This window comes from Zalophus californianus, chromosome 10 (genome assembly GCF_009762305.2).
Source record: "Zalophus californianus isolate mZalCal1 chromosome 10, mZalCal1.pri.v2, whole genome shotgun sequence".
Classification (NCBI taxonomy): domain Eukaryota; kingdom Metazoa; phylum Chordata; class Mammalia; order Carnivora; family Otariidae; genus Zalophus; species Zalophus californianus.
In genome coordinates, this window is record NC_045604.1 from 16285484 (window position 1) to 16298334 (window position 12851).

At 41.7% G+C, this 12851-nt stretch overlaps 1 protein-coding gene across 7 annotated transcripts in view; it reads right to left on the bottom strand.

The window, feature by feature from the left end:
- The window catches only part of KCTD3 (potassium channel tetramerization domain containing 3), a 50395-nt gene extending 49453 nt beyond the window's left edge, over window positions 1-942 (bottom strand). For 5 of the 7 annotated variants that reach the window (XM_027611608.2, XM_027611610.2, XM_027611609.2 and 2 more), the window contains exon 1: window positions 806-941. In XM_027611608.2, coding sequence (XP_027467409.1) covers window positions 806-888 — 83 coding nt within the window. In that variant the 5' untranslated portion in view covers window positions 889-941. Of the gene's footprint in view, window positions 1-805 lie in introns of all 7 variants that reach the window. The other 2 variants (XM_027611605.2, XM_027611607.2) reach the window with 1 other exon arrangement.
- Window positions 943-12851: the final 11909 nt, after the last annotated feature.

The window sequence follows — 12851 nt, forward strand, 5'->3', positions numbered from 1 at the left end:
GCAAAGTCCCATTTCTGAGAAGAGTGACTCATAAGCATAGCAAATCCACAAAAAATGATTTTCCCCCCAACAAGCTTAATAAAAGGCACAGACAGGGAGTGGAAAGCCAGAGAGAAGATAAAGAGATTTCAGTCTGTCTCCTCTGAGTGTGCCACACTGTGCCAATATCCAAGGCTTTCCAGAACTGTTAAAACTGCAGTTCCTGGACCCATTGCCCCGCAAGTTGAACAGATCGTTTCAAAGCCATGCACCCAGAAACTCTGAAAATAAACAACGTACTGCGAATCTACTGCACTCCACCCCACCGAAATCCTTCGAAGATTACAAACACTCCTTAATTAGGAAGGGAAAAGAGCACTGCACTTTCTTACCCCAGCGAACCGACACCTTGACCGAAAAGAGAGAAGGCAGGTTCATCTGCAAGAGGCAAACCACAAGGCCGGGCTTCTACAAAGTAAATTCCTCAAATACGCTGTAAGGTTAGGTAAGGAAGGCTTTTTAATGTTCCTCCTAGCCTGAGAGTTTAGAAAGGGGGAGGGACAAAGGTTGGCATTCTAGGAAGGCAGCCACTTGGGCACATGGGCCCGGCTCGCGCTAACTCCAGAGGCCCTCCTGCCTCTCCCTTCCCGGAGCAGATACTTCAGTTCGAGATCCGCCGACATTCTTCCCGCCGGGAGGGCCCCCCGCGTTCCCCACCTGGCTCGGCTCCCACCTTCGCCCTTGTCCCCGCGACACCCGGCCTCCGTCGCCCCCCCGCAGGCCGCCCGCGGCATCCCGGCTCCGAGCCCCTTCTCCGCCGACTCACCTGGTCCCCCCCACGTTCAGCTGCACGATCTCGCCGCTGCCGGCCGCCGCCGCGGCGAAGCCGCCGCAGTGCCCTCCCGCCATCTCCGGCGGCTCCGGGCGCGCACGCCGCCCGCCCTCCCCGGCCGGGGCCGTCGAGCCCGCGGCCGGAGTCCGAGGCGGCGGCGGCGGCGGGGGCGGCGGCGGGGGCGGCGGGGGGGGCGGCGGCGGCGGCAGGGCCAGCGGGGCGGCGGCGGCCGGAGGGCGGGAGGTGCGCGGAGCCTCCCCCACCTTCCCGGTGGCCGGGCCGAGCTCTCCCGCCGCCGCCTCTTCCCCTCCGCTCCCGCAGGGCGGGAGGGCGGCCCGGCCTCCACCTCTCGCGGCCTCCAGGCCGCAGGGCCGGCCCGGGCCTCTCCTAGCGCTCCGCTGCCGCCGCCGCCACCGCCGCCGCCACGGCGGCCGCCGCAGCCGCAGCCTGCCTGGGAGAAGGGGTCGCCGCTGGGGACAAAATACCGCAGCGCTCACCCCTTCGCCCGCCGCGGCCGCGGAGGAGGAGGAGGTGGTGGAGGAGGAGGAAGGAAGGGCCGGGGAGGAGCTTCCCAACCCAGCGGGGCTGGCGCGAAGGGAGGTAAGGGAATGTGCTCCTGGCCCGCCGCCCGCTCGGGCGGGATTCCGTGTCTTTCCTCCTCCCCGCGCGGTCCCAGCCTGTTCCCTTTTACATTGAAGGTTTTCTAGCACCAGGAGTCAAGAGTCCCCAGTTTGGGGGCAAGTCTGGGCAAACTGCCCTTAAGCAACTTTATTTATCGTCTCCTTTCTATCGTCTCCTATCGTCACATGGATTTGGGAGGTGAAGGGAAATTTTCCGAGAGCTAGTGGTTGATGCCTAAAGGTAGAAAGTGCCAGTGCAGTGAAAATTTGGGGATATTAGGACTTTTTTACAGCGTTTACCGCAGGAAATTCGTTACTGTATTAACTCTCTTTAGTCTCAACCCTGGTGACCCAAGCGGTTTTGTTTTTTTGTTTTGTTAAGCAGGGAAGGAAACAAAAGGATAAAACAAACAACCAGTAGCCTGTGTAGGGCAATGTGTTTCTGGAATATAGTAAGCATTCAGTGTTAGACACACACAAATGCACACCTTAAAAAAAAAAAAGTGTTTGCTTTAAATAGTATATGTATTGGAACCCGAAAACTTACTTAGTGGCTACTGGAGTATATTTTTAAAAATCTTAACACAAAGGGGGGTTCCTGGCTGGCTCAGTATGAAGAGCATGGCAAATCTTGATCTGGGGGTTGTGAGTTCAAGCCCCACCTTGGGCATGGAGATTACTTAAAAACAGAATCTTAAAAAATAAAACCTTAACACTGTAACACCTGATGTTAGCTAACAAAAGCTAACAGAGGCAATGAAGTATGTTTCAGAGTTCATTAGTCTGTGGTACTAAATTATGTTAAAAAGAAATAGGCCCAACATGGAGTCACTTTTGCTAAGCCCCACCAAGACTTAATGCCTAACCTTAGGGGGTCCTGGCTGGCTCAGGGGGAAGAACATGGGACTCTTGTTCTTGCCATCCTGAGTTGGAGCCTCAGCTTAGGTGTAGAGATTATTTAAAAATAAAATCTTAAAAAAAAAACGATTAATGCCTAACCTAATTGCAGTTTCAGCCTCTCCTAGGAGTGGAAATTTAAACCAATTAGTCTGGAATTTCCAGATCAGCATTAGTGAGGTAACCTGCCAGATAAGGCCCCTGTCATCCCCTAAGGGAAGGTAACCTTGCCTGAAATAATTTAGTCTTTTTGTTTGTTTGTTTTAAGATTTTATTTATTTATTTGACACAGAGAGAGAGACACAGCGAGAGAGGGAACACAAGCGGGGGGAGCGGGAGAGGGAGAAGCAGGCTTCCCGCGGAGCAGGGTGCCCGATGCGGGGTGGATCCCAGGACCCTGGGATCATAACCTGAGCTGAAGGCAGACGCCTAACGACTGAGCCCCCCGGGTGCCCCTAATTTAGTCTTTTAACCTCCCAGTCCTGCCCTCCTTTTGCCTCTAAAAACCGTTCATTTTGTACCACTCTAAGGAGCTGCCCAATTCATGAATCATTGAATAAAGCCAATTAGATCTTCAGTTTACTCAGTTGAATGTTGTTTAACAATTCTTAGCATGAATTGTGGTTTTTTTATAGTTTTACCGTTAAGAATTCAAACTGAAGACCGACATGATGTTATTTTTATTGTCATAATAATTTTAAAAAACACTCTGCTGAAAAATATACCAGTGATACGACTTTATCCAAATTTGATTTAAAAGAGGATAGCACGGCTTACAAGATAAATATTATTTACCTCAGTTGATGATGATGATGATAATGATAGCTAATTTGTATTGTTAAAAGACAAAATTCAACTGAGTAGATTTGAAGATCTAATTGGCTTTATTAAACACTTCATGAATGGGGCAGCATCCCATCTAGCAAGTAGAGGGGGGCCTCTAAGGAGTTTTACAAAATGGAAAGTTTTTATAGAAAGGAAGGTGGGGCAAGCAAATTAGTAACAAAAGAAAAGAAAGGATTGTTTCATCTTCCATTGCAAGGAGGGACAGGGGGGCTTATCGAAATTGCCTCATCTTTTTGAGGGATGGAGAAGGCCCATGTAACGAATTATTTTATTGGTGCTGGTCAGAAAATTCCTGACTGCCTGGTTAAAACTTACATTTCTGGGGGAGGTTGACGCTGCAGTCATGTTAGGCGCCAACTGGCTCTTGGACTTGGCCTAACTGATGCCATTTTGGGCCTGTGGTTCTCTTTTTAACAGGATTTATTAAGGATTTATCACATGCTAGATGGCTTAGATACTTTTTGTCACTTTTTTCTTCATAGCTATTATTATCACTAAAAACCTGAGACTTAAAATGATCAGGAAACTTGCTTAAAATTACACAGCTGGCAAGTGGCATAGCAGGAATTTGTAGGCAGGCAGTTTAATTTCAGGGCCTCTCTGCAGTGTGCCTTAAACCTTCACTTTATACTGAGAAGATGAGTAACAGTTCCGATTAAGAGAGCAGGAAATTAAGACTCCCGAATACCTTAAACAGTGTTTATCTTTGCTCTAACCCATAATGTCTGCTCCTATCAGAATCTGAAACTTTGCATTCTAATTTGCAAGATAGAATTAGGTGGTAAAAAAGGCCGTTTAATTTTTCCTAGGCCCATACCTTGGAAAAATGTAATGATCATTTACTAACAGATTCTTGCCTTTAATGAATTCAAGAGGCAACGTGGAGATAAACTAAGGCCTGTGATATTATTATTTATTTATTTATTTATTTTTAAAGATTTTATTTATTTATTTGACAGAGAGCGAGAGCAGAACACAAGCAGGGGGAGTGGGAGAAGGAGAAGCAGACTCCTGCGGGGTTGCGGGGGGGAAGCCGACTCCTGCCGAGCAGGGAGCCGGATGCGGGGCTCGACGCGGGGCTCGATCCCAGGAACCTGGAATCATGAGCTGAGCCGAAGGCGGACGCCTAACAACTGAGCCACCCAGGTGCCCCGATATTATGATTTACAATAAGAAAGATATTTGGCCTTCATCCCCTGTTCTGAGACAGAACTCCTAAAACCATTGTAAATTCCTAAATGATGAGAGCACTAGTGTTCCTTTGTTATGTTAAAGAGGTGACTTCTGGAAAGCACTTGGGTAACCTAAGGTTAGGGGCTGGTTCCTAGAGGAGGACCCAACCCTGTGATTAGTGGGTTGGAACTTTTAGTCCCACTAAGTCCCACTATCCCCAACTACCACCTCGAGGAAGAATCAATTACCAGTGGGCAATGATTTAATCAATGGAGCCTTTGAAAACCCCAAAGGGACAGGGCTGAGAGACCTTCCAGGTTGGTGAACATGTGAAGATTCAGGGAGAGTGGCACTCTCGGAGAGGGCATGGAATCTCCGTCCCCTTTTCCCATACCTTGCTCTTTAAATCTCTTCCACCTGGATATTCCTGAGGTATTTCCTTTTGTAATACACCCATGATCTAGTGAGTAAATGGGTTTCCTGAGTTCTGTGAGCTGCTCTAACAAATGAATCAAACCCAAGAAGACGGTTGTGGGAGCCTGTGATTTGTGGCCATCAGTCAGAAGCACAGGTAACAACCTGAAGTTGCAACTGGTGACTTCTGTCCGAAGAGTGAGGTGGGGGACCCTCCGATCTATAGCTGGCCAGTCAGAAGCACAGGCAAGAACCTATGCTTGTTAAAAAAAAAAAAAAAAAACAAAAAAAAAACAAAAAAAAACCTATGCTTGTGATTGGCATCTGAAGTAGAGGACACTCTTGTAGGACTGAGCCCTTAACCTATGGAATCCAGGTAGATAGTGTCAGAATTGAATTGTAGAACGCCCCCCCCCCCCCCCCGCCCCGAGCCGCCCGCTGGTGTCTGGAGAATTGCTGGATGGTGGCGGGTAAACTCCTTTCCCCATGGTGGAATTGTGTGCAGAATCCCTTAGTAGGCATTCAAGTGAGAGGTGAGTAGGCAGTTATAAGAGGTTAGTTGGAAGACAGGCAGGCAGGGGCAAGGGGCCTCGTCTTGAAAGAAAACGACCCTTAAGAGGAAGAAGACCCCATCCTGTTATTCCACACCACCCTGGAAGGAGCCCTCCACCCTTTCCCACATGAACAACTATCTGATAGGTAGATGAGCATATGGGCAAAAACCTGATTGGGTGACAGGCATATGGAGAGTTAATCAGATTAAAGCAGCCTGTCAACAAGCCCATAAAACCCCCTAGATTTAAATGCCAAAATGGCAACGCTCTCTGGTCCCCTCCCTCTTCCAGGAGCTTTGTACTGTCACCCAATAAACTTTGCTTTGCTGCTCACCACTCTTTGTTGGGTCTACTTCTTTATTCTTCAAAGCGTCATGACCAAGAACCATGGGCACTAAAGGAAAAGAAATCCTGAAACACAGTTGTATATAGAAGGTGGAAGTTTGGAAGAGAGATTCAAACTGAAAATACTCTTCATCTTCGCTGAAATAACACTTAGGGATGGCTGTTAGAGCCATAGGACTGACTGAGATCATAAGGGGGAGAGTGTAGAATGAGACAAGAATAGGGATCAGGAGGGAGCCCTGGACTACCCAAAATTGGGAGACTGGGAGAAGAAGAAAATACAGCCAAGGAGAAAGGAATTCTGGCAAGATGGAGGAAAACCAAGGGATTAGGGGGTCCAGTGAGATAATAGATCAAATAAAATAACTGAGAATTGACCATTGGATTTAGTAACATGAAGGGAATTGGTGACCTTCTAAGTAAGAATAGTTCTAGTGCGGCAGTGGGAGAAACAGCATGATTGGTGGGGTTTCACTGTAAAGAGGAGTAAAGAAATGGACAGTAGCAAGTAAGGTCAAGAGAAAGCTTTGTCAAGATGGTAAAAGAAATAACTATATACTGATGGAAACCGTTTAGTAGAGAGCAGAAACTGGTAATTCAAGAGAGGCAGAAGATAATTATTAGAGTAATGTCTTTACACAGATGAAAGACCATATCTAGTCAACAAGTAAAGATAGAGAAACTGAGCCACAAGGATAGATAATTTGCCCAGTGTTTGCTGTTGCCATTGTTATTACGGTTATCTTCTGAGCCTCTCCAGGGTAGATACATGCCATCATTTGGGTATGTCTCTAATGGTATACTGTATCTATCAGATTTTAAAACTATAGGCTTGAGATTACTAACAGTAATAGGGAAAACTTCCTCCCACAGAACTGTCAATATCCTAAAGGCAAGCCATAAAGAAGGGAAAAGGACTCAAAGTTTAACTGTATTACATCCCTCAAACCTGAACAAACAAAACATATTCCTAATCTGATGGCAAACTCATCAAAGAAGTTGTGGTTTAAGGGGAAGATGTAAGGACAATAATCTGGAAAAACTGGTGTAGGGCCCGAATGACATCTACCCTCCAGGCCCGAGGTATGAGGATTATGGGAAAGAAAATAGCCTACAGTTGAAAAGGAAGCAAGGGAGTCAGTGTCCATTGTGGAGAGCCTACTTTTAGTCTGTCAGGAAGGTTTTGTTTAATTTGGGGGTGGGGATGAGAGCAATGGCCTTTGCCTGAAGCAAAGAAAGTTCAATGAACACGCCCAGAAAACTATTAAGGCCTGAGATGATCTCATACACCACCTATCAGCATTCAGCCTCCCTCTGCTATCTTCTTCCCATGTTCCTTCCTATCTCTCTATTCCATTCCAGGTACACTGGCCACCTTGTTATTATTCCAAAATGTCAAACGTGCTCCAGGATCAGGGTTTTATACCTTGCTTTTCCCCCTGCTTGTGAAGTTTTTCCTTGAGACAGACAGAGGGCTCACTTCTTCAGGACTCTGCTCAAATATCACCTTAACAGAGAGATGTTTGTTCTTCTAAGAGAACAAGGGAAACAAAATAGAATCATAAAAAATATACTCAATTAATCCAAAAGAAGGTATAAAAAGAGTAAGGCAAGACTAGATGACACAAATAGAAAACAATTAGCAAGATGGTAGATTTAAACCCAGCCATATCAATAATCACATTAAATGTAAATGGTCTAAACACTCCAATGAAGGCAAGGTTCATCGGACTGGATAAAAAAGCAAGACCTAACTATAGACCACCTGAAAGAGAACCCTTTAAAATATAAGGTCACAAATAATTTAAAAGTAAAAGAATGAGAAAAAGATGAAAGATGAACCATATGCAATGGACTGAATGCTTGTGTCCCCTACCAAATTCATATGCTAAAATCCTAACCCCCAACATGATGGTACTGTGTCGGGGAGGGGGGAGGCTTAAGGAAGAAATTAGGGCCTGAAGATGGAACCCTCATGAATGGGATTAGTACCATTAGAAAAGGGATGGCAAAGAGCTCTCTTACCCTCTTTCTGCTCTGGAGGATACGATAAGAAGATGGCACTCTGCAACCCAGAACCCAACAGTGCTGGCACCCTCATCTCAGACTTCCAGCTTCTAGCACTATGAGAAATTTCTGTTGTTTATAAGCCACCCAGTCTATGGCAGTTTGTTGTAGCAGCCCAAACTAAAACATCATACTAACACTACTTAAGAGAAAGCTGGAATAGATATATTAATATCAGACAAAGTAGATTTCAAAGAAGAGCAAAGAATACTACCAGGGATAAAGAAGATCATTTCATAATGATAAAGGAGCTATGCCATTAAGACAGCATAACAATTAAAACACTTACGTGCCTAAAAACTGAGCTTAAAAATACAGAAAAAAGAACTGACAGAACAAGGAGAAATAGACAATTCCATAATTATAGACAGATGTTTCAGTATTCTTATCGCAATAATTGGTTGAACTAGTACATGAAAAATCAGTAAAGACATTGAAGATTTGAACAATACTATAACTAAAATAACTTATTGGTATTAGTGGAAGATTCTACTCAACAATAGCCAAATGCACATACTTTTCAGGTGCTCACAGAACATTTACCAAGATAGACCATATTCTGGACTATGACACAAGTGTCAGTAAATTTAGGAAGAATCAAGTTATACAAATTAGGGTCTCTAGTGGCAATGAAGTTATGTAAGAAATAAAAGGAAGGAAAGGGAAGGAAAGGAAAGAAGGAAGAAAAAGAAGGAAGAAAGAAAGAAAAAGAAAGAGAAGGAAGGAAGGAAGGAAGGAAGGAAAGAAGAAAGAAAAAGAAAGAAAGAAAGAAAGAAAGAGAAAGAAAGAAAGAAAGAAAGAAAGAAAGAAAGAAAGAAAGAAAGAAAGAAAGAAAGAAAAAGAAAGAAGAAAGAAGAAGAAAAGAAAGAAAGAAAGAAAAGAAAGAAAGAAAGAAAAAGAAAGAAAGAGAAAAAAAGAAAAAAAAAGAAAGAAAAAGAAAGAAAGAAAAAGAAAGAAAGAAAGAAAGAAGAGAAAGAAAGAAAGAAGAAAGAAAAGAAGAGAAAAAGAAAAGAAAGAAAGAAAAGAAGAAAGAAAAAGAGAAAGAAAGAAAAAGAAGAAGAAGAAAGAAGAAAAAAAAAAAAAAAAAAAAAAAAAAAAAAAAAAAAAAAAAAAAAAAAAAAAAAAAAAGGAAGGAAGGAAGGAAGGAAGGAAGGAAGGAAGGAAGGAAGGAAGAAAGAAAGAAAGAAAGAAGAAAGAAAGAAAGGAAAGGAAAGGTCTGGAATATCCCCAGATATGTATAACACAGTTCTAAATAATGTATGGTTATAAGGATATTAAAAATTGTTCAAAGAGAAGATGTTTTGAAACAATATCTAAAAATATGGGATGCTATTAAAGCAATATTTAGAATTATTTAGCATTCAACTTACATATTAGAAAATAATGACCTCAGCGTCAACCTTAAGAAACTAGGAAAAGAACACTAAAGGAAGCTCAAAGTGAGCAGAAAAAAGGAAATAAAAATCAAAGTAGAAATCAATGAAATAGAAAAGAGAAAAACAGCATAACCAAAATCTGGCTCTTTGAGAAGATCAATTAAACTGATGAACCTCTAGCCAGACTGATGTGGAAAAAAGGGAGAAGACACAAATGATACATCTCTGGAATGAGAGAGGTGACATCACTACTGATTATATAGATATTAAAGGAAAATGAGATGTTATGAACAATTATGCCAATAAATTTGACAGCTTACATGAAATGGACAAATTCCTCAAAAAACACAAACTACCAAGACTCAAGAAGAAATAGATAACCTGGATAGCTCTGTTTCTGGGGTGAAGGAATTTGAATTTGTAGTTTAAAATCTTCAGACAAAGAAAACTTGAGGCACAGATGGTTTCACTGGTGAATTCTGCTTATATTTAAGGAAGAAATAATACCAATTTTCTATAACCCTTCCTCAAAACTTAAGACTTGGGAAGAATTTCCAACTCATTTTCTGAGGCCAGCATTACCCTGATGCCAAAATCAGAGATTACAAGTAAACTACAGATCAATTTCCTTCATGAATCTAGATACATAAATGCTTAACAAAATATTAGCAAACTGAATCCAACAAAAGGCAAAAAGAATAATATATCCACAATACGGTGGGGTTTTTCCCAGGAATGCAAGGTGTCTCTGTTTGTCAAATCTCCCTTTCATTTCTTTTATAAGGTTACCAATCATTGGATTATGGCCCACTCTAAATCCAGGATGATCTCATCTCAAGATCCCCTAACTTAATTACATCTGCAAAAATCCTATTTCCAAATAAATTCACGTTCACAGTTTCAGGGATTAGGACTTGGACTTATCTTTTGGGGACCACCATTCAACCCACTATTTGCATGTTCTTACAAAAGCTGTTACACAAATATTTATATTGACTTTATTTGTAACAGCCAAAAGCTAGAAACAATACAACTGTTCATCATCAGGTGAAATAAACAAATTCCATTCCTTATAATGGAACACTTCTCAACAATAAAAAGGAATGAAGGACGACACATAAAAACCTAGCTGAGTGTAAAAATAATTAAATTAATGTAAATGTAACTGTAAAAAGCCAAACAAAAAAAGAGTATGTACTATGTGATTACATTTATGTAAAATTCTAGGAAATGTAAACCAGTCTTTAGTCATAGAAAGTGGACAGATCAGTGTCTGAGCATGAGAGATGGAAAGGTATTTGGTGGGGGGAATTACCAAGGGGTACAAGGAAACTTTTTGAGTTGCGGTTATGTTCATTATTTTTGACTGTGGTGATGATTTCCTGGATGTACACATCTGCCCAAACTTAATAAACTGCCTAGTAAGTGCAGTTTATTGTATTTCAATTATACCTCAAGTACATTGTCAAAAACAATGTTTCCTTGTGGATCCTGAAATACCTAACCATCTGTGGTAACTCCTGGAAATAATGCTAAGCCACTCCTGCACTCCTTAATTTTTTTTATTTTTATTTATTTATTTATTTATTTATTTATTTATTTATTTATTTAGCTGTTTTCTCTCTTCCTATGTGCTATGGGACACTTAAATTAGGGACTGCATCACCTGGGCTCCCTTGCCTTCTGACTTCCAGTTGGTGTTAGCCAATGGGAAGGTGCTAGCAAGGGATTCAGGACATAGGAAGACAGTGACCAGGGCATTTATTTTCCCGTTTCTCCATAGTTCTGGAAGTGTTTGCGTTCTTACATAGTCACACTTCATGTAAGTTATCCCTCCTTCAGAGGTCTAGCTCTGATTAGGATCCTCGTAAACCATGTCTTCCTGTAAAAAAGGTAAGTTGTTCCTAGTCCTTGTGTATTTTACCATCCCTTCCTGGATCCCTGAAATCTGTCCACACCTCTCTAAAAAGTACCTTTATTTAACACTCTTTAGGTAGTATCTTTCCATCCCCCTTCTGCCCTCTCTTTCTCTCATACACACACACACACACACACACACACACACACACACACACACACACACACACACCCCTCCTAAGGTAAAACAAGATGTTCTCAGTGATAATACTCCTAACAATGATAATATAATCTGCTAAAATCTCCCAGATCCACAATGGAAGAATTCACAATTACTAGGCAGAGCTGTTTTAATTCTCCTTTATCTTATTTCTGGACCAGTCATTGGTAAACTGTGGCCCAAAGGTCAAATCTGACTCACTGTCTGTCTTTGTAAATAAAGTTTTATGGAAACATAGTTTTATTGGGACACAGCCATGTCTGTGGCTGTTTTTGCACTACAGTGACAGAGGTGAGTAGTCTTGACAGAGACCGTATGGCCTTCGAAACCTATGATATTTGCTATCTACCCTTTTATAGAGAAAGTTTCTCCACCTAGGCCATGCCCAGTGCCTACTGATGCTTAGTAGATCAGGCTCATTTATTGTAACTTTCCAAAGAACAGAGCAATCATCACCTTTAGACAAATAACTGGCAGAAGATTTGAGATTAGTTTTTTCTTTTTTCCCTGCAATCAAGTTTTTAGGCAGGACTCTCTTCCCCCACTGTCACCATAAGCAGAAAGAAAGCAATGTAATGATTTTCTTTTATCTCATCCAGAGGAAACTCCCAGAGCTTAGGTTGTCCTTCCCATTCACCCCGATGTTGTGCAACCTTAAATCAGAAATGTGCGTTAGTTATTGAAATTGAAATATGGGACTTCTCATAAAGTCTGAAACCTAAATACAACCAGATATAAATATATGATTCTTATTTATACAGAATTGTGTACCAACAGTTCTGTAAGTGTGGGAAGAAATAAAACAGACGACTTTGGCCTAGACTAACACTTCTCTCTTGGAACAATTTCTCTGATGATGATATTGATTAATATATTCAGTAGAGTACTTTTAAAAATCTTATATTATTAATGAGTAAAAGCCTCTCATAACCATTAGTCAATATATACTGAGTTTTCATTAAAAGTTAATAAATCATTATATAAAAGTGCTCTGAAAACTATAAATCCAAATCCCATCCCATCATCACAAGGTTTGAAAAAAAGGGGGAATTCATCAGAACAATTCTTCATGTGTTCAAATTGTAATATTATACCCCGTGACTTAGGTTGTTCTTACAAAAGCATGAAATATAGAAACATTTCCTCTATAATTGATAGTATTCCTTGTTTATCATTAAAGAGGGCATTAGTTCTGCCTTACATTCTTGGAAAAATATTAACAAGTTTCATTGTTTTAGAGGTACTACATTTTCTTAATATGTCTGCTAAGAGTTTAAGAGTTGTTTGTTTTTTTTTAAGATTTTATTTATTCAGTTGAGAGACAGAGAGAGAGAGAAGGAGCAGGGGAAGAGGGAGAAGCAGACTCCCCACTGAGCAGGGAGCCTGACACAGGGCTCGATCCCAGGACCCTGGGATCCTGACCTGAGCTGACAGCAGAAACCTAACTGACTGAGCCACCCAGGAGCCCCCCAAAAAGTTTGAGAATCTTAAAGTAGTGAATGTCTTAATAAAAAGAAGGCTTTTTAAAAAGAAGACTTGAGGGACTTCATTTCAGTAAGATTTTTAACCAAAACTGGTTTCTGTGATGAGGACTATTTAAAAAAAGTACCGCCTTATTGTACTTAATTGTACAATACTGTAGAAAATATGTGGACCAAGAAATCTATACAG